At 47.1% G+C, this 23,868-nt stretch overlaps 1 protein-coding gene across 2 annotated transcripts; it reads right to left on the bottom strand.

The window, feature by feature from the left end:
- Positions 1–1,368: 1,368 nt before the first annotated feature.
- Positions 1,369–18,274, bottom strand: Ankrd34b (ankyrin repeat domain 34B). 2 transcript variants are annotated; one of them, XM_057789762.1, is made up of 5 exons: positions 18,033–18,274; positions 17,010–17,155; positions 15,362–15,444; positions 10,544–10,602; positions 1,369–4,933 (listed from the first exon to the last, which is right to left on the bottom strand). In XM_057789762.1, the coding sequence occupies exon 5, from the start codon at positions 4,908–4,910 to the stop codon at positions 3,384–3,386; it is 1,527 nt and encodes a 508-aa protein (XP_057645745.1). In that variant the 5' UTR covers positions 4,911–4,933; positions 10,544–10,602; positions 15,362–15,444; positions 17,010–17,155; positions 18,033–18,274; the 3' UTR covers positions 1,369–3,383. The 2 variants fall into 2 exon arrangements, with proteins under 2 accessions (XP_057645745.1, XP_057645746.1); XM_057789763.1 differs by lacking the exon at positions 18,033–18,274 and having other exon boundaries at positions 17,010–17,579.
- Positions 18,275–23,868: the final 5,594 nt, after the last annotated feature.

Here is a 23,868-nt window from a genome sequence, read left to right on the forward strand (position 1 = left end):
GGATGGCGTGGCTTGGGGCTGCGTGATTTGGGCAAGTTCCCAGCGCAGCTGCCAGCTGGCAATACAGACTTTCTGTTTGGCTTTACGAGTGTGGGTGTGTTTCTTGGTGGAATTACCTTACACTTGTAACATTGATGTGTTGTATGCACAGGTGTGTGTGTGTGTGTATGTACATATGTGTATGTATGTGTGTGTGTGTCTGTGTGTGCGTGTGTATGTGTGTGTGTGTGTAGGCCAGAGGTCAACCTTGGGTGTCTTTATTGTTCTCTATTTTGTTTTCTGGGAAGAGGTCTCTTACTAAGCCTGGAACTTGTGTGATTGGCTAGCCACAACCCTCTCCCCTGACTCCTGCCTCTCCTCCTGGGGTTAGGCATGCTCATAGCCATAGTTAGTTTATGTGAATCCTGAAGGGCTGAACTCATGTCTCCATGCTTCCACAGTAACTTCACCCTCGAACTATCTCTGTAGCTTCATTTTAATATATTCACGCAGGTAACATCATACATTGTGTTCATATCTAACCCCCGCACCTCTTGTTCCCCTTCCACCTGATCCCTTTCCTCCCCCAAAAAGTTTCCATATCATAACCAGGTTTAACTCTATAGATTTAAAATAGTTTCCCTATGACAAAATACATGTCGTTACCCAAGTCTGGCATGTTTTGCTTAACATGATGGTATCTATTTCTATCCATTTTTCTGCAAGTGATGTCATCTTGTTCTTTATGACTGACTGACCTGCCTGTATGTGGCGAAGCTGGTGAGCAAGTCCACTGCAGCCAGCTGACTTGCTATCTCTGGCACTCCTAGAAATGTCTTCGTCACCCTCAAAAATGCCATCTCTCTTTTAAGTGAATTATTAGGGAGCAGAATGAGGTTTGCAAAGGGTTCTGTGACTAGATGCCTGGCCTGTGTGTCTCTACTGAGGATAAACTATGCAGGTGTAGATGCCTTCTTTGGATAGGCCATGTCAAGCTTGTCTTAGTAACAAGGCCTGCCCTGTCCCCTCTGAATGACTGTTTCCCTGGGTCTGTATTAGTTATGATCCAGGAAATTCTGCTCACCCGGAACTAAGAATGGTAACTGTAAAGTCAGTGTGTGAAGTGTTATTTGACCTCTAAGTTAAAGTTAAATCCAACTCTACATGAAATTCAAATATAAATATAAATTCATAAATAAATATGCGTGCACACACACACACAGACTCTTGTAGGAAACATTAGTGACTCATCATGGACTCCCAGCGATAACCATTTAGTGCAGTAAAAGGCCTCAGACTCTCACAGCCTGAGTATTTACAATGTTCTTAGGAGTGCTAGAAGGTTAAAACCTCTGATGATGGTCAACCATGTTCTCATGGTATTCTTACCTTTTTGTTGTTTCTGCTACATGTGCAGCACACTCTCTCTTGAAATCATGTTGCAGTGTTTACTATTAGTATTTGACGGAGAAATAAAACTTGGTCAAAATGCTATTTTAAGTCTTTATTGATGGCATCTTGATAATGAATTACCCTATTTACATTCTCTTCCGAACTGCGTCCTTGCAGTGTGAGGTCAAGTGCTTTTTGTGATAGTAAAACTCATGAAAGGAATCCAGCTACTTAGAAACATCGGTACAATTTTGATTTCTGAATAAAAATATTTTCTAATGTAATTAATATTTTCTTTAAAACATTAAATGGAAAAACCTGCAATTAGTTTTTAAAATAAAAGCCACAGATAATTACATACTTTTATGTACACTTCAAATTGCTGATATCAAATTACCAAGAAAGGCATCATGCCACCTATTGGGCGAGGAATTGAAGCTGTAGATGATGTCATTGGACTCACACCCTGGGGTTTCTGTTTCTATCAGTCTTTGCTTCAGAACTCCTGCAAGGAAGAAGTCTTTGAACACCAGACTATGAAGTCATGTAGGTAATACTGTCATTTTTAGAATATCTTATAATAATGTGTATTTTGTTAAGTTATTCATTGACCCTAAGATACTAGATGATCCAAATGTCACACCAAGAGCATTATATATCTTTATATGACTGTCTAATATCTACATATCAGAAATAAAGATACTGCTTAGTAGTGACCCAGTAATATGTTTTATGATTAAGGTTCTACTTGGCTTTTGTACTTTTAGCTAAAAAACTAATCTGTTAATCAGCTTTTCTGCTTTTAGAATGAAGCAAGCATTTAATTTCCATTTATGCTCAATCCCAAACGTTTTGCAGCCCACCCCCACCCCCGCCCTGTTTGGGGTGTTTCTTTGGGAAAGACAAGGATAATGTAAGTCAAGGGGAATCCCATTTCTTTTGGGAAGAAAAGAATAATGCAAATCAAGGGAACCCTTTTTCATTTTTATATTATCTTGGTGTTGGAAACCTATGGGCAAGAGACTCAAAAAAATACACGAGGAATAATATCATAAGATAACATGATTGGTAAGTTTGTTTGAAAGCAATACACGGTGCAAAGACAACAGAATTTGGCATATGGCTTTCTGCCCTGCCTTACCAGTGTGGGGGAGGGGTGTGTGGCTGTCAGAGGACTACTTTTGGGGGTCAGTCATCCCTTGTCCCCTTGTTTGAGGCAGGGTCTCACCACCTCAGAGTCAGTCAGATTATCAGAGCCATGAACTTCTGGGGATTCTCCTGGCTCTGCCCCTCATCTCCCCGAAGAGAACGCCAGGATTGCGCAAACTTGCACTGCTGGGTCTAGCTGTTAGGTGGATTCTAGGAGTCCACACGCAGGACGTCAGGCGCGCACTGCCAGTGCGCTGTCTCCTCGGCCCCCTTGCCTGCCATTTTGATGCAGGTATGGCAGCCATTATGAGCAGCGGTTGCTCTTCCTAACTAGTTTTTCATGTTTACTTTTTTAAATAAGACTTTTATCTGTCTGAGTCAACATTTTTAAAGAATCTGTTCATCCCTCACTTATAGTTTAGCTTCACGAATGTCAGGGTTTCTTTGGTGATTTTGACATCATGGAAAATTACAACCTTGTTGACATAAAGTGTTGACAAAATCACTAACTTGAAAACATTGTTTCATAATAGAACATGAAGCCAATCTGAAATTTTAAAAATCGTTTGTAGCATAGGTACCTTTCTTTCTTGGAGCATTTTTGTTTAGATAGAAAACTTGGACCACATGAAAGTCGATAAATACTGGAGGTTTTGAGAAAAACGGCTTTCACTTTGTTAGAATTTCCTCGGAAGCTATATATTATGGTGTGCTCACTGTACCTAACACAAAATACACTATATTTTCATGTGCCTAGCCGTGATGCACTAGCTAAAGCTTGAAAGGATACAGTTAAGATTTCTTCTCTAGTCTATGTTTTTCTGATACAGACGTTTGAACATGATGTGTTTTCTAGCCATCTCTTAAAAATTTACTAACTGCTTAATTTGTTCTGTCTGCAGAGACTGTCGTCTTAATAACATCTTTTTGTTTTTGAATTCCTTCGGGAAACTAGGAACAGTTGGCATAAGCGCTTTTTGGCCACAGGAAAGCAGGCTGCAGATCTTGTTGTTGACACCGACGTCTGTGATAGGAGGGTGAGGATTTACATTTAAGGGGGGCAGAAAGCCGGGTCTACTCTGCCCGAGGCTGTGATCAATGGGGAACGCCCCAGAACCCCGCCTTTCTAAAACCGCGTGGTTCCTCCTGCTCAGGGGGCCCGGAGGGCCAGTCTCCATTAATTCTTTGGGCAAGGAAGGAGATGGCGCAAAGATCTTTTTCTTTCCAGCTTTGCCTTCTTCTACGTTCGGAGGCGGAACACCGTCTGAGAGCTGAGAATCGGAGCTGTAGTGACTGGCCCCCGAGTTTCGCTTTTGAACTATACTTCTTAAAGTGGAGGCGAAGAGGGTCTGGTTAGGGTCTGGGTCCTGGTCAGCGGGAATTTCCATGCCTGGCTGGTTTCCTTCCGGAAACAAAGGGTGGTAATTTAGTTCATCAGCATATGACGTCTTCCTTGAGTTGACCTGGTCAAAGGCCCTGAGCAAGTGTGCGGTGTCTTTAACATCGATGCTCTGATGCCTGGTGATAAAGCGCTTGGACAGCGCCAGCGCGTTGGTCTTGTAAGCTATTTCCTCCTCTGGCGTGATATCTTGGAGCTCCTCTTGCAAGGAGGCCACTCGGGCCTGGTGCTTTAATGATGGGGGATTCTTGATCCAGCCTGGCCCAACCTGGGATAGCTTGGGCCCGTTAGGGGTCATCACAGGCTTCCGCCGAGGAGAGTCCGGGTCCCAGGTATTATCACTGTTTCCAGAAAACTCCTTATCTTTAAAGCCAAAAAGTGTCAGGTCCGTCTCGGAAGAATATGAGAGTGGCATCGAGGCAGTTTTGATGTCAATTTCTGAAGGCGTGACTGGCGGATGGCTCCCATCCATGTCTGCGGGAGGCATGTTGAGGTACTGCTGGGTGGTGTGCCTCCCAGAGGGCGACTTTGCTGTCGTTATGATAATAACCTCTTTCCCTTTGGCCTGGCAAGCACTAAGGAGGACTTTCAGGGTATCTCTGTCTTCTGCATTTATAGCATAAACCAGAGCTGAGTAACCAGAATGGTCCTGCAAGCTGAGGTCCGCCCCACTCTTGAGGAGCAAGGAGACCACTTCCGGGCCAGCTCTTTCTAAGCATGCGTGCATCAGAGCGCTTTTCCCGGATTTGTCCTGGATGTTGGGGTCAGCACTGTTCTCTAGAAGGTATTTAACCATCTTGGCTCTACCGACGCTCTGCTGGTCGATGTGTTTGGTCTTACAAGCAATCATTAAAGGTGTTTCTCCGCGGTCATTGCTCTCATTGATGTAGGCACCACCTTCTAGCAAAAGTCTTGTGAGGCGAAGCCGGCTCTGATGCACAGCCTTGATCAAGGAATTTCCATCAGTCGAAACTTCTGTGCCTTCATCCATCTTCAAAAGTCAGAGATCGATACCTGGTTATCAAAGAAGTTGAAGATTAATCAGACTCAATGTCCAATTCATTTTGCCTATTTCTGAAGTATGTATGAAGGAGACATAGATGGGATTGTGTTATTAATGGGAGCAGAGCAGAACCACGAGCTGGGGCCAGGGCAATGAGCGAGCTGTACAACCCTGAGGGCTCGAGTTTGACTCTGGAGCACCTCAGACGCCAAGAATGGCTACGTGACCCTGTGACTCAAGCATTGAGGTCAGAGAAAACAGTAGATTCTAGGATCTACCTGACCAGCTAGCCCCGCTGCAAAGGTGAGTTTTAGGTCTAGTGAGAGACCCTGTCTCAAGGGTCTAAGACAGAATCGCAGAGACCCTCCTCTGTCTCCTCATGGGACTGCACTAGTCCAAGCACATGGGTCCGTGTATATTGCCCCACCCCAGTGCATACACCTCACACATGCACACACACACACCTAAATAAAAGGAAATCTCAAAGTGTTTGAATTTTTTTAGAGTTTGGAGAGGTGACTCAGTCATAAAGAGCACTGGCTGCTCTTTCAGAGCATCCAGGTTCCATTCCCAACAGCCTTCTTCTTCCCCTCCCCCCAGGCACCAGGTAGACAAGCTGTACTCAGGCATACTTGCGGGCAAAACTAGCATATACATATATACATAAAATAAAAATAATAAAGTTAAAAGAAACTTTAAAAGGAGCCACTCAGGCTTTATAAACATTTAATTTTTTTCTATTGACACTAAAAATACATGTTCAATTTATTTAAATGTCTCAGACCCCTCAATAGATAATTTCATTATGGGGGTAATAATTAATGATCACTTTATATTGAGCTAAGAGGAAATTTGTGTTTCATTTGTGCTCACAGTAGGAGACAAAGATCAGATTGTTCTATAATGTGATATGTAGAACATGTAGACATAATCTGAAAAATTGTTTGAAAAATATTGTTTCTGGGAGCTGGAGAGATGGCTCAGTGGTTAAGAGCATTGCCTGCTCTTCCAAAAGTCCTGAGTTCAATTCCCAGCAACCACATGGTGGCTCACAACCATCTGTAAAGAGGTCTGGTGCCCTCTTCTGGCCTTCAGGCATACACACAGACAGAATATTGTATACATAATAAATATTTTAAAAAAAGAAAGAAAAATATTGTTTCTACTAGTCATTGGCTTTTTTCATTATTTAGAGCATATTTTATTAATTGTTGTAATCAAACCCACATAGATAAGACTATCTCTGTTTTACACAGTGCATTATCCTTGTAAAAATGAAAACTAGGAACATTTCTAGGCAAATATGGCTGTTCATTTCTATACAATGTCAACCTAGCACAGTAAACTGACCAATCTCTCATTTTTAAATGTAAGATTATGACTACCTGCATGGTGGAGCACTCTTATAATCCTGGTATTTGAGAGGCTTAGGCAGGAGGATCACCATGAGTTTGAGGTCAACCTGGTCTACATAATATGTTTAAGGCCAGTGTGGAAACTACAGAGTGAGACCCTGTCTCAAAGATAAACAAGTAAGGATTAAGATTATAGGACATGAATTTCTGTTTGATGATAGCACAGGTGGTTAACACATCTGTCTCTTACCAGAAGAAAGAGAGCAGAAAGTGGAGGGGACAAGATGAAGTAAGCATGCACAGAAATGAATTCAATGTGGACATCTGTCAGTTTTCCATAGACCCTGGGCAGAGTCTCAGAGACACCAGCCATCTGGGGGAGTTCATGAGACACCAGCCCATCCCAGGGAGTTCATGAGATACCAGCCATCCCGGGGAGTTCATGAGGGCTGCATATGGAGACTGAGGAAGATGCTGCACACGGCTGGTCTCAGTAAGATTCCTGAGATGTAAACAGTGGTAGGAATTTAGGGACACAAATAGGCTTCGCAGAAACCAGACACCGGAGCTTCTTTTTGTAGACTGTGTAAGAGTTTAGCAGGGTGGGCTAGGAATGTAGTTAAGTGGTAAAGCACTGAAAGGCTTCAGCTCTGTCCCCATCACCAATCAATCAATCAATTGATAAAATAAGGGGCCAGTGAGAAGGCTTAGTAGGTAAAAGTGCTTGCTGTGTAAGCTTGATGACCTGGGTTCGATCCCCAGAGCCTACATAAAGGAAGAAAGAGAGAACCAAGTCCAGAAAGTTGGCCTCCGACCTCCACATGTGCCTCATGCCATGTGTCTACTCACATATCACACACGCAATGATAATAATTATGGTTTAAATTAACAGTACGTTTTTAAGAAGGGGACTTTTGCAGGCAGACAGAGGAGGAAGGAAGATGCCAAAGCCTTAACTGCTGTTATCCGTGATGCCAGACTCTGCTTACAGGGGCAGAACCAAACTCAGGAAATATTGTCGCAGATGCCAGGGTTAGGGCTTACATGGAAATCTGCACACAACCCATTTGGTTCCCTCCTGAAACTTCCCAAAACGAACTAGTTTTTCCAAAGACACACACTCACAAAGCCAGAGAGAAGACAAAGGAAAATAACAACATCATGGAAGCCCGAAAGCAGAGGAGCCAGTCCGAGAAAGCTAAGAACTTAGCCCAGGACAACACAGAGTCTTTAAAGCAGAGAGGTTTAGAACCGGGATCCCCGGATAAGAAGGGGCAGGTCAAAAGATGTTCACTGGTTGGCCAGCAGCCTTCCCACCACATATTCTGAGATTCCATCCCTAGCCATTATGTCAGTCCCGCCCTCACCCAGATCCCTGAGCAATGGTAGCATGCGAAAGCTTGGGAAATGCGGACAATGGTAGTGCCTCCAACTCCAGATCACCAGGGATAGACGGGCGCCCTGCTTCCACCCTGGGGCCATCCAGAGGTCTGTTCTCTGAACATGGTAAAGCACAGGGTCTTTAGACTGAAGACAAGTAAGTGACTGTTTAATGACCACTGCTTGAAAAGAGCTGGCTCATCCCGCCCTCCTGACCAGCTGACAGTCGGCAGCACCTGACCCCTCAGGAGAAAGCCGCTCAGGTCTGCATTCAACAGCTGGACTTGCCTGAGCCAATACCATGGGATTTCACATGCCGCCAGCATTCCACAGTGAGGCTCCCAGTTGGCAAGCGTCACCTCTATGCTCAAGCTTCTCACTGGTCTTTCCTTCTAGCCCTTCAGTCACGAGAAAATAGAGAAAGAGACCAGGGCAAACTGGAGGGAAAATACAGTAGTCAGGAGAATTCAAACTTCAAAAACTCAGTATCCTCGAAGAAATAAGAGACATCATAAGTGTGAGGTAAGTCTGTGAAGAATAGTCGGAGACCATGAAATCGCTAAAGAACACGAAAGAAGCCTGCAAAAGTCAATAGAAGCAGGCTGGAGAGATGGTTCAGTAGTTAAGAGCACTGACTGCTTTTCCAGAGGATGGGGTTCAGTTCCCAGAACCCACATGGCAGCTAACAACTGTCTGTAGCTCCAAGATCTGACACCCTCACACCCTCAGACAGACGTACATGCAGGCAAAACACCAGTACACATTTAAAAAAAAAAAAAAAGGCAATAGAAAATGTGGATGGCAGCTGAGGTAGGAATCCTAAACATGGTGAAGTGAAAACAAGAGAGAAAAGTTGGGCTTTCGTGGCACCTGCCTGCAATCCCAGCACTTGGGAAGGAGAAGCAGGAGGGTTGGGGATGGCCTCACAGAGAGACCCCATCTCGCGAAACAAAAAACAAACAAACAAAACAGGAAAAGAAGGAAAAAAGGAGAAAAACAACAACAACAAAAAAAAAACCCCAAGAAAAACAAATAATATTTGTACCAAGAAAAAGTGGTGGAATAGTGTTCTAGTTAGCATCAGCTGTCAGCTTATGAGTCGCCTGGGAAGAAAGACTTGATTTAGAACCTGCCTAGGTCAGTCGGCCTGTGGGCATGTCTCTGGGTAAATGCCTTGATTAGTAACTGACGCATGTCCCAGCCCTCTGTGGACCACACCATTGCTCAGAACTGGTCCTGGGATGTAGGAGAAAGCTACCCTACGTGAACCTGTGAGCAAACCAGACAAGGAGCCAGCAGGCAATTCCTCCACACTTCCTGCCTGCCTTGAGTCTCTGCCCTGACTGCTCTCACTGACTATGAGCTGGAACTGGAAGCCAAACAAAGCCTCTTCCCTCAGCTTGCTTTTCGTAGGAGTATTCTTTCCACAGCATCAGCTAGGAAACTATCAAAAGGGGACCAAGAGGAGACATCATAAACAGAAGTGGGGGAAGGGAATAAAGAGTTAACAAATCAAAAGAGACCTAATCAAAGCATTGCCCTTTGAATGAAACAGTGCACACCCATAACATGTATGTGTGAACTTCCAGAGCACAGACTAGAAGGTTCTATAGTCTTGATGGCAAGGGAAGGGAAGGGCCCTTGGGCGTGGGGATAAGCCACACACTGCATTTAGACTCAGGTACATCAACAATAGCAATGAGACCCAGTGCAGAAATGTCTTTAAATATCTGAAGGAGAAATGACCCTCTGCTTAGAATTCTATATTTAGCCAAACCTCCAGGCAAGAATTGGGACATACTCTCAAGAATTAACCGAAGGATAGAACCAAGATGAAATGGTAAACAAGAAAAAATAGCACACATAGAATCCAAAAGCTGAAGATCATGGAAGAGAGGTACCCCAAGCTCCCAGAAAATCCTGGAGGGGCCTGCCAGCTTTGATGGATATGCTCAGACATCCTCAATGGTCACCCCCCATGTTCCATCTGTCAGCTGAGGCCCAAAGCACACAGCAGCTTGGCTTCGGTTCTTGTCTCTATTTGCCATGTCCTGATGCTTCTCTGTCCCCTCCTGTCCTGCTTCTGTGCTCCTTTTCTAAGTCCTGGTGGGCTTAGCTTGGGAAAGACTGAGCAACCCCACTCCCCGTGGACACGTAATCACCACGCTGCATCATGCCCAGGCTGGAGACCATGTCCCATGGGTCCTAGGACTCACTCCTGACCCTGCCTAGAGGGGTTCCCGTAAGCACTCATGAATCCTGAGGCAGCTTGTCTTCTGAGACCCAGCACATACAGCCACTGTCACTCTCATCTAGTGTCGTGCTTGCTAACTAGTTGAAGTTATTCTTCTTAGAAGTCACAGGACAGCAACGAGAGCATAGAGGATAACTATGACCAGCATCCAAAGGGAAAGTGGCTATTGGTGGAGTAGGGAAAACAGTGTGATCTGGGAGGGTTGCCCAGAGGCCCCTAAAGGCCCAGTGATGCTCCATTGCTCAGCACAGATGTGGTATTTAGAGGCGTCTGTCTGGTCTTTAAACAGTGAATTTCACACACTCTTCCACACAGGACCACTCTCGGTGTTATAGGAGCCTGCACGCAGAAAAGGTCAGCATATGCAAAGGCAGGTCATACGAGGCCTTCCTGCACAGCACAGTCCAGTTCTCACGGTATTATCAACGGTATTTGCTGCCCAGTGTTCCATTGTTCCATTGGCATTGTCGTGAATAAGCTCATAAAAGACAATATTCCAAACAGTTCAGCCTCCATTTTGATATCATTTATGATGCACAGCCAAGCACTCAGGGAGTGGATGCATAACCCGAAGGGAAGCAAATGCCCCTATCATCACAGTCTAGAAAAGCGACTCTACCATCAAAACATACCTGAAGCTTGGGGTGCAGGACTTCAGATGGCAGTGTGGGTCCCAACTCGTGGGTCTATTCTGGAAGCATAAGCATTCGAAAGTTCACATGAGAACACCAAAGAAACCACTTCTTTGCAGTTTTCATATACAAATGGGTTTAATATGCAAAGAAAATAGGAGGCACTGGAACATAATATCAAATACAGAAACCACTTAGTAACTCCTAGCAAAGAAACGATACAGTAGCAATCACACAAAAAAAAAAGCAAGTTAAAAAAAATCCTTAAAGCCAAAGTCATGCTTGAGAAACAGACCCTGAAATAAGAACAGGTTATTATGTCTTTGTTGTTGATGCTTTCCAGACAAGGTCTCTCTCACTATGTAGCTTTGGCTGTCCTGTAACTCACTCTGTACACTATGGAGACCAGGCTGACCTCGAACTCACAGAGTGCTGGGATTCGAGATGTGTACCACCAGGCCTTGGCTCAGACTTTCAATATTACACTTTCCTATAGTTTCTAGAATTTGGGCTCTTATCTGGTTGTTCTCATTCTTCAGAACCTTTAAGTGTGGAAAGATGGAAAGGCTTTACTTATACACACACACACACGCACGCACACACACGCACACACACACACCCCTCATGTAAAGCCCTTCTCTACAACACTAACCCTAAGCACTTAGCAGGAGGCTCTAAGAGAGGAAGTCGTAACAAACTGGAGGCTGGGATATCCGAGAGGGGCAGCAGCCTCTTCTCCATCCTACAGAAATGGGGGGTTGTGAGTGGCAGGGGAGCCGACTATCAAATGGTTACCTCCCTCTATCTGTTCTGCAGATGATGTCAAGCCTTCTCTCCTGAGGCCCAGAGAATTATTAAGCAGAAAGGAGTTCAGGCGGTTTACTTCCCACTGGAACGAATTCTGCCTTTACATCATCGTGATGTGTGGATGCAGGCATGCTCACTGGTGGTGGGGCAAGCCTGTGTGCAGCCCAAGTCACTCTCCAGTGTCCTTCAGGAGCTCCACACCTGGCTATTTGAGATAAGGTCTGTCACCGGGACCCAGGGGTCTCGGATAAGGCTCTTTGGCTGGCTAGGCAGTCCGTGGGTCTAGCTGACTCTGCTTCCCCAGTGCGGAGTGCACAAGTGTGCACCATTTACATGGATGCCGGAGTCAAAACTCAGGTCCTCACATTTGCATGGCAAGTGCTTAACTGACTGAGCCAGCTCCCCAGCCCTGGACCTTATGCTAGGCTGTTCAGACTGGTCCGAATCCCTGGGCTCCGGCAATTCTCTGCTTCAGTCTCCAGAGATTATAACTAGGCTTCCGGCACCTCATTCTGTAGTCAGTGCCTTACTTGGGCAGCCCTGTCTTTAGGCCTTAACCCTCTTTCAGGGAGTTCTTTCATCTTGCCAGATCGATCTGTAGACCACAAATCCTGACATTTGAATCTGATTTGCTTTTCACAGAGTGTTTGATGAAGACCACTTCTCTTGCGTAGAATGATCTTTCCCCCTGTGGGAGGAAACCCCGCCCTGAGAACCCAGGGCCAACACCATGTGGACAGTCAGCCCCTTTGCTATTCTACTTTCTTGACACAGTGTGTCTTCCATGCCAGTTATAGTTCAGAGCAGATTCAGAACAGAGAGATGCAGAATTTGATCCAAACTTCCCTGTTAGCTGTATGTCCAGGCAAGCCTTGGCCTGTTGGAATGTTGGCTTCATCATCTGCTGTTGCAAAATAATCCTTTCTACTGTGTGAAGATGTATCGCTGTGTTTGGTTTACTGAAGAGCTGCATGGTCATTAGCCAGGCAGGAAGAGGCTAGGTGGGACTTGTGAGGACAGAGAGGAAGAAAGGCAGGGTATGAGCCCGAAGCAAAGGGAGCAGGATGCAGGGGGACAGGTGAAAGCCATGAGTCGTGTGGCAGACTTAGATTCACAGAAATGGGTTAACTGAAGTTTCAAGAACTAGTTAGGAACAAGTCTAAGCTAAGGCCGAGCTTTCATAATTAATACGAAGTCCCTCTGTGTCGTTATTTGGGAGCTGGCTGGAATGACAGCCTTATAATATTTTTGCAGTGTGGACATGAAATCAAGAGGCAGCCCTAGAAGGATGTTCTCCTGCCTCACCTTCGACATGATTCGTTCTTCTTTTCAAGAAATTTTTCTAAGAATTTAACTTCTTTTTTTTTTTATCATATTCCAAATCCAAAGTCTTTTAAAGACATGGGAAGATGGTTGGTGGATAAAGCACTTGTGCTGAGAGGCTGAGGAACCGAGGTTGACATCCAGAACCGATGCTCAAAGAAATATGGACATGGGGGTGCATGCCTGTTACCCCAGTGCTTGAGAAGCAGAAGGAGATACATCCCTGGGCCTCACTGACCAGTAGACTAGCCCACCTGGTGTTGAGTTGGTAAAGGCTAGGGAGATGTGTTCATCCATACAGCACTCACCATGCAAGCAGGAGGACTAGAGTTTAGGTCCCCAGCACCCACATAGTGTAGGATGGATATGGTAGCCGGCCTGTTATCCCAACATATGGAAAGTGAAGACAGGAGACCCCAGAGCACACTGGGTAACCAGACTAGCTGAATCAGTGACCTCTAAGTTTAGATTTAAAAAAAAAAAAAAACAAAAAAACAAAAAAAGGAGAGAGCAGCTGAGGAAGACACCATCTACCCTCAACTTCTGGCCACCATGCACGCGTGCGCGCGCACACACACACACACACCTTGCACACACAGGTGTACATACCTATGTACACATGCACATGTTCACACATGAGCAGCGTAAACCCGTGTATGCACACACACACACCATGCACACACAGGTGTACATGCACCTGTACACATGCACATGTTCACACATGAGTAGTGTGTGATGTGGGATTCCCCTCTGTATGCTGTGAATATCATTGGTTAATAAAGGAACTGCTTTGGGCCTATAACAGAGCTAGGCAGGGAAAACTAAGCTGAATGCTGAGAGAAAGAAGGGCGGAGTCAGAGAGAAGCCATGTAGCCCCGCCGGAGACAGACTCCAAAACCTTTCCCGATAAGCCACAGCCACGTGGCAATACACAGATTAATGGAGATGGGTTAAATTAATATGTAAGTGTTAGCCAATAAGAAGCTAGAGCTAATGGGCCAAACAGTGATTTAATTAATATAGTTTCTGTGTAATTATTCTGGGGCTGAGCAGCCAGGGACCAACAAGTGGTCTTCTTTACAACAAGTGTGAACCCATGTATACACACATACACCATGCACACACACAGAGGTACACATGCACCTGTAACCTGCACATGGGCACACATGAGCTGTGTGCAACCATATATTGCATACACGCAGAGGTACACATGCACCTGTACACCTGCACATGGGCACACATGAGCAGTGTGCAGCCAGGTATGCACACACACCATGCACATACGCAGAGGTACACATGCACCTGTAACGTGCATATGGACACACATGAGCAGTGTGCACCCAGGTATGCACACACACCATGCACACACACAGAGGTACACATGTGCCTGTACACCAGCAGGTGGGCACACATCAGTGTGTACCCATGTATGCACACACACCATGCACACACACACAGAGGTACACATGCACCTGTACACCTGCACATGGGCACACATGAGCAATGTGCGCCCATGTGTGCACATGCACTATGCACACATGGACATGCACCTGGACATCTGCATGTGGGCACACACGGGCAGTGTGCACCCATGTATGTACACACACACACACACCATTCACACATGCCACAAAACAGACAGTGCCTGATAAATGAAACAAGACTATTGAACTATTGTAAATGACCTTTTTACTATGTCAGTAATGTTTCATCGGAGTGAGTGGAATCTAGCAGGAATTTTCACATAGGTTCCTACATAGGTCTTAATTGTGAAATAGTTGTGTAAACCCCTTCTCTATTTTATTTATTTTTTAATTTTTACTTTATGTGTATGAATGCTTGCCTGACTGCAAGTCTATGTTGGTTCTCTCAGGTGCCAGAAAAGGGCATCAGATCCTCTGGGACTAGAGTTATATATAGGTGGTTGTAAGGGGTCATGTGGGTTCTGGGGATTGAATCTGGATCCTTTGGAAGAGCAGTTCTTAACTGTTGGGTCATTATTCCAGCCCAATTCCTTGTTCTAACTAAAAGTCTTTAACTTTAGTTAGAACCATCACTGTAAGCTTGGTACATTGTTTCACTACCTTTCTCTACTGGTAAACTTCCACTCAAAATTCATTTACCTTTTTTTTTTTAAGGCTAAAAGGCATATACTTCCAAGAATAAAGACAATAGAAGAAAGGTATTATCAAATGAAAATTTTGAAATAAGCTTTGCAAAGAGAGGAGAACTGGCAGAATGGTAAATGCTGTCATGTGACTGGTACACATGACCCTTGAACTACATAGGTCCTGGTAGTCCCAGGCACCACACTAAGTGGCAATGAGGCAAAGGGCGAAAAACAAAAAGGTGGGGACAGAGCGCCTGGGCTTCCAGATGCTGCCCCCACCTCAAGCAGCCTACAAGCAGTTTCTGGGGCAGGAAACCAACGATGAACCCTCTGAACAAATCAGAAAGACCACAGCTAATGGAGGCAGCAGACAGTGAGGATAAAGGACATTTTCAGGCTCAATGCTGGGATCCTCAGCTCGCTCCCCTGCTACTAGGAAACTAGAAGAGAGAAGCAAAGCCTGGCATCTTAGAATCTGGAGCCCTTGGAAAAAAGTATCTGTGGATAAAGGGAGCAATTCAAACCAGAACTACACTCACCCTCCCAGACACCCAATCCGAATGGAAATAGAAAGTTACCTGAAAACATTATTCCCAATTCCACACTTGATTTTTGTCTCCTCTCTCCCTGGGCGAGCTTTCTGTCAGCCAGCTGTCAGCTCCTACCGAAGGAAATCAGAGCTATTCAGAGACACATAAACACTGACGATTTGTTGCCCGAATCTCTTCCATTTGGAGTCGAGTTCTTTAATTCCTTGTTTAGAAATCCCTCCAGTGTTCGGCTTATCACATTTCACTGACTGCGAGTTTGTAAATGAGTCTGGAAGGGTTCCCACGCACAGCAACCTAGCTCAAGTCCGTTTGCAGGCAAGCCCACCACACAAGGTCTGCTAGAGTTGGTGGGGCCCCGCGCTCGTCCTGTCCAGTCCACGATCTGTGAGTGCACCCTCCCAAGGTCATTCCTAGTACCTGCCTGCCTGAGTTAAATACTAGCTTCTGGGTACTGTATCTCAGTATCTCCCTGCCTCTTAGATGACAGACTTCCCAAGGCAGGGCCCGGTTTGGAGTACCTGATTTGTGTGGTACCCAACATGACAGTGCCAATAGACTGGCATGCTTGGAAAGACATCATAGAGATGAATTTTCCCGTTGCTGTGTCCTCACACCATCCCCAGCTTTCTATTCGTTTGGACAGGACAGTGATTTGCCTTTGTGCGCTCTCTTATTAAACAGTAGTCTGGCTATGGCGCTGGAAAATGGGTATATGGCTCCAAAGCTCAAAATGGTCCTTTCCATTGTCCTAGTTCCTGCCCTGAAGTGGAAGAGGCGGCAGGGTACCATTCCTAAGGTGTGTGTGGGGGGGGGGGGCAACATCTACATTACATTTAGTAGGTGATTGTGAGGAGTTTAACATTCAGAATGCATTTACTGCTCAGGAGTTCAGTAGGTGCTAGGCTCCGAACATGCATCACCCAGTACAGGTCCTGCATATGTGAGTCCCCTGGGCTGGTGGGACCCGACAAGGAGAGGCCAAGTATCATACCCCAGTAGCATCTCCATCTTTTCTTAGTCCCAGAATCATGCGGGCCTTTTAAAAAAGATTCCTCATTCCCGTTTGTTTCCTGATTGCTTCCAAATCCCGCACCTGCTCACACAGGGACGCCTCTATCATCATCCCCAAGGGCTTTGACAACCGATTTTCTTGCTGGCTAGAAGGGCAGAGGTGCTGCCACAGCCCAGAGGGGGTTTGGGGAGCCCGCAGGTCCCAGACAAGAGTACAACCCGGAGTTTGAGCCAATTATGGCTGGAGGTTTGCAGCCTTTCCTTTCAATCAGGTCTTAAAAACCACAGTCCTGATGACAGCCCAAGGCCAGGCCGCGATTGGACCGAGGCCAGCCAGAGGTCATAAGCAAAGTGTGTCTCTTCCCAGAAGGAGAGAGTCCGAGCCAAGCTAAGGGCGCAATAATTGGCCAGTAAAATCGGCTTCCTTGGGTCTCCAGTCTTCTAAGAAATATTCAGAAACTGCCCAAGGGAAGAAGTTAGTAGATAAGGTTTGTTTCCCTCACAAAGCTACAAAGCTAGGATGTCATTTAGTTACCTATGAGCTGCCCCTTGGGCACTGGGGCTGGGTTACAGGGTACCTAAATCCCAACTTCTTTCAGAAGATTCCCTTCCTCAGCAGAGACAAACGGGGGATGGGATAGGGATGGGGATAGAAATGGCAAACCTGCCGCTCCGAAGTGTCTGGGAAGCAGCGAGGAGGTGCCAAGGTGACTGGATTTCCAGGCTGTTGAGAATGCAGGCGGCGTCTCCAAGGTCCCTGCTTGGTTTCTTCAGATTTTCCCCATTTCAGGAGGGAGCAAGTCCAAGGTGCTGTAGGAGAAGGGCAAAGGAAGGTGACTGGGGCGACAGCGCTGGGGCGCGGATGGGGGCGGGGTGCTCATTTCGTCGCTTCCACTCCAAGCCAGAGCAGGCGGTTGTCCACGAAAAGGGCTTGTGCCAGGAGGTCCTGGGCAGTGGTCCCCGTGCAGCCCGCCAGCCTAGCAGCCCGCCCTCGCTGGGGAGATGGCGTGTCAGAGCGGGCAGCACTGGTCCTCCTCCCGGGCACCGCCGTTCTGCAGCCCGCTTCCCGCTGAGGGGGTCTGGATGCCGGGTGCCAAGGATGTGCACCCTCGGGGAGCCGCGGGGACAGGACTGCCCACCCAGCGACCCTGGTTTCTGTAGCCTGAGGCTGCAATCGGCTCCGCGGCCCCAGCCCGCGCTCGGCACCTCTGCCCAGCGGCCACGGGCACCTGCGGCCACGCGCTCCAGCTGGACCCCGCGACCCGCGCGCTCCACTGGCCGAGCGCGCGCCGCTCCCGCCGCGGGGCCGTCACCCCGCAGCCCTGGGCCCCGGGCCACTCCGCCAGCACCCCGAAGCCGAGAGAAGGCGGAATCCGCAGCCCCGCGGGGTCCGGGCGCGAGCCGCCAAAGGGAGCTGGGGACCCGCGGGGACCCGGAGGCGCGCGGCAGGGCGTGGGCAAGCCGGAGGCTCCCGGGAGGCCCCCGAAGCCCGCTAGCCCTCGGTGGCCCGCAGTGGTCCGCGGCAGCAGGGTCTCGGTCCTCGCCCCGGCAGCTGCGGTGTCAGATGCGTAGCAGGTACCGGTTCGCAGGGTGCACCGGGGCCATGCGGTCTCGCAACCCTCAGTGCCCTCTTCTCGCAGCCGTCATCGCATCCCAAAGTTTCCCCAAGTGCAGCGGACGAACTGACCTGGGACGCGCTGTCGGATCCGCAGTGGTCCTTCACCTTCTCGATCTGCTCCCACCCCGAAGCGCCGTCTGAGCTGAACTGGGTGACTGTCTACGATTCCGCGGTATCTCAGTCTCAGGACTTCGATCTCAGTCCCCAGTCCGTGGCCCCGGGCCCCCGTCCCCGGGCCCCCGCCCCTGCTCTGCAGATATAGGCGGGCCACGAAGCTCTGGAACCGGAGCCGCGAGGCGCGCACCTCGCCAGACGCGGGGCTGGCGCTTCCGCTGGGAGTGACGCGCCCGCGCTCCACCGCGCTGCAGGTGGGGGCGGCGGGCCAGTACTGGCCTCGGGGGCCCAAAGATGCTCTCCGAGGCCCCGCCTTCGCTCCTAAGCCCCGCCCCGTTCCCCCTCCAGGCAACGAAGCTTTGACTGCAGGGACTGGTGGGAGAGCAAAAGGGCACAGCGTGGACCAATGAAGATGACCCCTGGGTGCCCCTGGTCCGGGTCTTCGTCCACGTTCCCTTCCATCTCATATTCATTTTGTGCGTCTGAGATTCAGCTTTCGCGGGTCCCTTTCCTCATTCTCTTCCCCCACTTCAGGTAAAATCAGAGACTCACTTCAAGGCTGTTTGTGGGAGCAACCGTCTTGTTTTTATTTTTATGAATTTATGACCTCATTATACTCTAATTAAGAATTAATAGAACAGCTAACAAAATTTTGCAAAAATAAAATTGAGGTATTGAACTCCACAGAAACATCAAGAAAAAAGGAAATTAAGTAGATGAAAAGGTTTCAGCTCTTCATATATCTTGAGGCCGCCAGTGGAGGGAAAGATAGGTCCTTTTTGACCAGGTAATGTCAATCAAGAGTTTCCTGGAGCCAGGCTGATGGTCTCATCTGCCATTTTAGCACTGGCAAAGAGACCAGAAGACCGAAGGCATGAGTTCTCCCAAAGAGAAAGGTAATATAGCCCTAGATAGATATTCTTTATTTAAACAAAATTCGGGTAAAATGGTTCTTTAACTGAGCACTTGGCTCAAGGACAAATTGCATCAGAGGTATGTTCTTTTCTTTTCTTTTCTTTTCTTTTTTTGTTTTTTTTGGTTTTTCGAGACAGGGTTTCTCTGTAGCTTTGGTGCCCATCCCGGAACTAGCTCTTGTAGACCAGGCTGGTCTCGAACTCCCAAAGATCCACCTGCCTCTGCCTCCCGAGTGCTGGGATTAAAGGCGTGCGCCACCACCGCCTGGCCCAGAGGTATGTTCTAAGAACGTGGGCTACCTGGGGTGGCTCACTCTTCGCTGTCACACATTCATCTGGACAGCCCCAGAAAGGACATAACAAACTTGATAAAAGTTTAAAGGCATGGGTCATCTCCCATTTGTTTCTCTCTCTCTCTCTCTCTCTCTCTCTCTCTCTCTCTCTCTCTCTCTCTCTCTCAGCATCTTATGTATATATAGCACATATATTAAAAGGTATAGACCACAAGTTCAAATATTCCACATGAGCAGAAGCATCATGCAGGTCAAGAAACAGAACACATTACCATGAAAAGAGCTGCTTTGCTCTCTGTGTGTTTTCTAACACCATAGAGAATATGTCCTGTTGCCTGACTTTCCCCCCTTGGTGTTACGTTTCAGACCATATACAACACACAGCTGTGGTTTTCTCACTCTTTGAGAAGTGTGGTATCCCATTGTATCTGTGTATCTCGATTTATTCTGCTCCTGGTAGACATCTGGGCTATTCTCGGACTTGGGAAAGTTCAAAGATGCTGCTATGAACCCAGCAGGTGATATCTCCTGCCCACCTGTATACACATTTCTGTGGGGGGGGGGCGTAGCTGGAAGAGGAGTTATGACTCATGAAGCTGGCATGTGTTCAGCTTCTGTGGATATTGCCAGTCTTCAAAGTTGATCCAATTTCACTCCCACATTATTAGCTCCTTATCGATTATTATCACAACCAAATCACATTGGTATCTTAAAATAGTGCCGATCTATTTACTCACTTACAGATCTGGCAGTCAGAAGTCCAGACTTGGCTTTAACATGACTACAATCAGCAGTTGTGGGGCTGGGCTGGTTCTGGAGGACTGTGGGGAAAAAAATCTGTTTTCCCTGCCTCTTGTGACTTTCAAGGGCTGCCTCAAATTCCTTGGTTATTGTAGTCTCTTCCTCCATATCATGTTCAGATCTCTCTCTCCTGCCCCCCCTCGTGTGTGTGTGTCTGTCTGTTTGTCTCTGTCCCTCTGTCCCTCTGTGTCTTCTCTCTTCCTCTCTCCTTTCTTTCCCCTCACTCCTCTGCTCTGGCTTGTCTTTTTCTCCCCTGAACCCTCTGCCTCCTTCTCACCTCTGACTTTCCTGCCTCACTTCTGGTAATTACCTTCGTAATTGCACTGGGCTCACTTGGATAATCTGCCATCTCGAGATTCATAATTTAATCACACCTACAAAGTTCCTCTCCCCACAGAACGTAACATATTCATAGGTTCCAGAAATGAGGCTGTGAACTTCTTTGGCAGGCTATCATCTGGCTTGCTACACCCACCACTGAAGCATTGGAAGATGTTTGCTAGAGACAAGAGACGACTGGGAGGTGGGGATAATGAAACATGGAGGATTTTCCCATGGACCCGGTGCTGTGCCAGGACAGGAGACTGGAGGGTGGAAAGTCATTTCTGGCCGCTACTCTGAGGAGCTCACAGAATGAGAGTCTAGGATGCTTTAGGCTAGAAACACCTATGCTGAGCGAAAGGTTAGAGAAGGTGGACCGGCTTTATCTGCTGTATGGGATGCTGTGGCCTGGATGTGCTCCTCCCAGTGAGATGTTGAAATGCACATGCAATGTGGTGCTGTTTATAGATAGCGTGTTGAGGAGGTGATGAGTCCTGAGAGCGTGGCCCTTCTGGTGCGATACCGCCCTGGAGAAATGGCCCAGGGGGTAGGTTGGTGTCTCTGCACTCTCCACTATGTGAAGGGCAGTGTTCATTTTCTCCCAAGGATGCTGCAGCAGAACCATCTGAAACCACATGAGCAGCCCTGTCCAGATGCCGAGCCTTTGTACTTCCCTGAGTCCAGAACCCTGAAAAGTGCTTTTCAATGGTAAGGTCCTGTGGTCAAAGGAAAGTGTCCCTGAACCAGACTGTGTCCCTTCTCATTCTCCAGCTCTTAAGACTTACCTGTCTTAGGACTCATAGAGGAATCATGAGGACTGATTTACCACAGGAGCCAAGGTGAGGCAAGGACAAGAAAGGATGACCTCTGTAAGGCTGGTCCCCAAAGAGGTTCCAAGGCACAAGCTTAAGTTCCTAGATTAAGCCTATCTTAGTCCAGCAACCATATCTGAGAGGAGACAGGTGAGATGTTATACCATATTTTGCCAGCAAGACCACCTTGGCTCCAAGGTACACTTAGGAGGGGTTCCAGGAACAGGAAGAGCTTTGTGACTCTTCCCAATGATCTTTGAGCCACAGAACCTGGTAAGGAGACTCCCCAAGACCGGAAGAAGGGAGAACAGAGGAAGCAGAACGGGGCAGGGGCTACAAAGCTTCTTGAAGGTGCTCTCCATCCTACACTGAAGGTAAAGGTGCATGCCTGGCTTCAATGAGCACCTTTATCATAAACCTCGCAATCTGCTTTCTGTCTTCTAGAGGTAAATTGGGAATTTTGGTCTGCTGTAGCCTGGGCTACACAGCAAGACTGTCTAATATCTAAACAAAACCCCAAAACCAAACAAGCAAAAACTAAATGGAGTAAAAGTGCTAGAAGAATTAGCAATGAGAGCTAATGGCTCCTTCCAAAGACTGTGCTTGAAGTCAGAGCCTGGGTGGGGGATTTATCTCAGCAACAAAGCATCTACCGGGTGTGCGTAAGGCCTTGGGTTCCATGCACCCACCCATGAACCCTAATCCAGTATGTACTCTGTCTCGCCAAACCACAGCTTCCTATGTATCTGCCGAGACAGTCCACAGCTCTTGAGAAGATGCTCAGAAAAGCTGGCCTCCTAACAGCCTATGGGATTTTCCTAAAAAGCAATGAGATACAAATTGTATGTATGAACCAAGGATTGGTCAGCTCAGGTGTTCCTCTGGGCTGGGGGCTGGGCCTCTGTAACTCAATGTGCCCAGCAGGTGAGCAGTATTGTGGCTCTTAGGGCTTGACAACTGTCCGTCAGAAGTGAGAGACCAATTTTTTTCCTTCCCATACATTGACCCATTTGACTTTATTAAAAGGCTATAATTTTTCCAAAGTTTTGATCCCAATGCTTTGTTTCTTGGCCTTTATAACTGTCAGTGACTGGGTGAAAGCCCTGTCCTGAAACAAAGAGATCCAAAGTTGATGGTTAGGCTGTTGTGGATTAGGATGGAGAAGGTGGTTCTGGGTCTAATGCCTTATGGGAGTTCTGGATAGGACGAGGCAGACTTAAGGAAGGAGAGGTGACCGCTAAAGCCTTGAACAAGGACAATTGTCTCATGAACCTTGGAATGTCCAGGAACAAAATCTACATTTAAATATCAGTTAAAATAGTTTTGGATCAATTTTAGTGTTTTAATTTAGTATGTCTGCATTTCCCCACATCAGCCTGGGGCAGATGGAACTGGCTTCTTTTTCCATCATATTTACTAGCTTTGGTTTCATGTTCACAGAACGACTGCTTAGCTTCTTGACATATCCACAGTGCAGGCCTGGAGGGTCAGGGTCAAAATGAGGAAAACGAATAACAACTGTATGTCCTTTGTTTGATTAGAAAGGTCATGTGTTTCCTTGGGTCCTGTCTGACCTGTGGCTTCTGCTGAGGTCAGATCACAGGTGGTCTCTATCTTTAACAGAAGCAAAAAATTGTTTCCTTTCCCCTTCTTTCCTTCCTTCCTTTATCTCACGGAAATGTCCCTGGAGTTGGGATCCATCAGTAAAAATGGCAGAAGAGCATATGTCTCCTTCTGTAACACAAGACGGCTGTTTAACTAATCTTTGCTGCTTAACCACCTGAGCAATGAACCTCACAGGCCGTAGGAGCTCCTAAACCAGAGGGTTACTTTGAAATATTGATGAGTTCATTTTTACAAAGCAGAATAGCACCAGAGAAGTATTTGCTAAGGCCGTCAGTAACGTGGAGCCTGTATCCATGGCTCTGCAGTGAGTGGGGCCAGTCCCCAAGCATGGCTGTTTTGATGGTGCTTCTCTCTGGCAAGAGTGCTCCCTTAAACACTATAATCTGATATTCGCCGTGCCTGTGAGGATTTGGAGCAGGATTTGGCCTTTCAGGTGACACAGCATGTGCCTGAAACCTGGGACTGATTCTCACGGTGCCCTGTGATTTGGTCTTGGGCTAACCAACCTCTTCCAGGTGGCACTAAGAGCAGGAAGAGAGAGAAGCTGGGGTATGGCTGTATAACACCAGTGTGCTGCATGACTAAGGTTTTATCCGCAGAGGGCCGTGACTAGGGAAATCTTGCACCTTTTCCCCCTCGCTCCTCTGACAGCATGAGCAGTGGCAAGGGAAGGTTCTCTGTGACAAAGGCGGAGCGTCAGAGAGGCCTGACTCCTGAACAGCTTCATGGAATGAAGCCGAGCGCTGAGCTAGCACACCTACCCTAGACTCAGAGGAGAAAGAGCTTCCTATTTTCATGTGAGGTCTTTATATTCTGGAACTTTCCATTCTATTATTTTATCTCAACTAATACAACCATTTTCATAGTTTAAAACAGTATCTTTAAAAACACATTTGCTTAAAACATGTGTGAAGTATTCTGGAAAGATACAGAGAAATTTTAATTACAAGCTCTATGTGGACATGGGAACCGAGACAATGGGAGACAGTGATGGGAAGGTGGCATGTTTTGTTTTGTTTATATT

The sequence above is a fragment of the Chionomys nivalis genome, chromosome 15 (assembly GCF_950005125.1).
Source record: "Chionomys nivalis chromosome 15, mChiNiv1.1, whole genome shotgun sequence".
Taxonomy (NCBI): Eukaryota; Metazoa; Chordata; class Mammalia; order Rodentia; family Cricetidae; genus Chionomys; species Chionomys nivalis.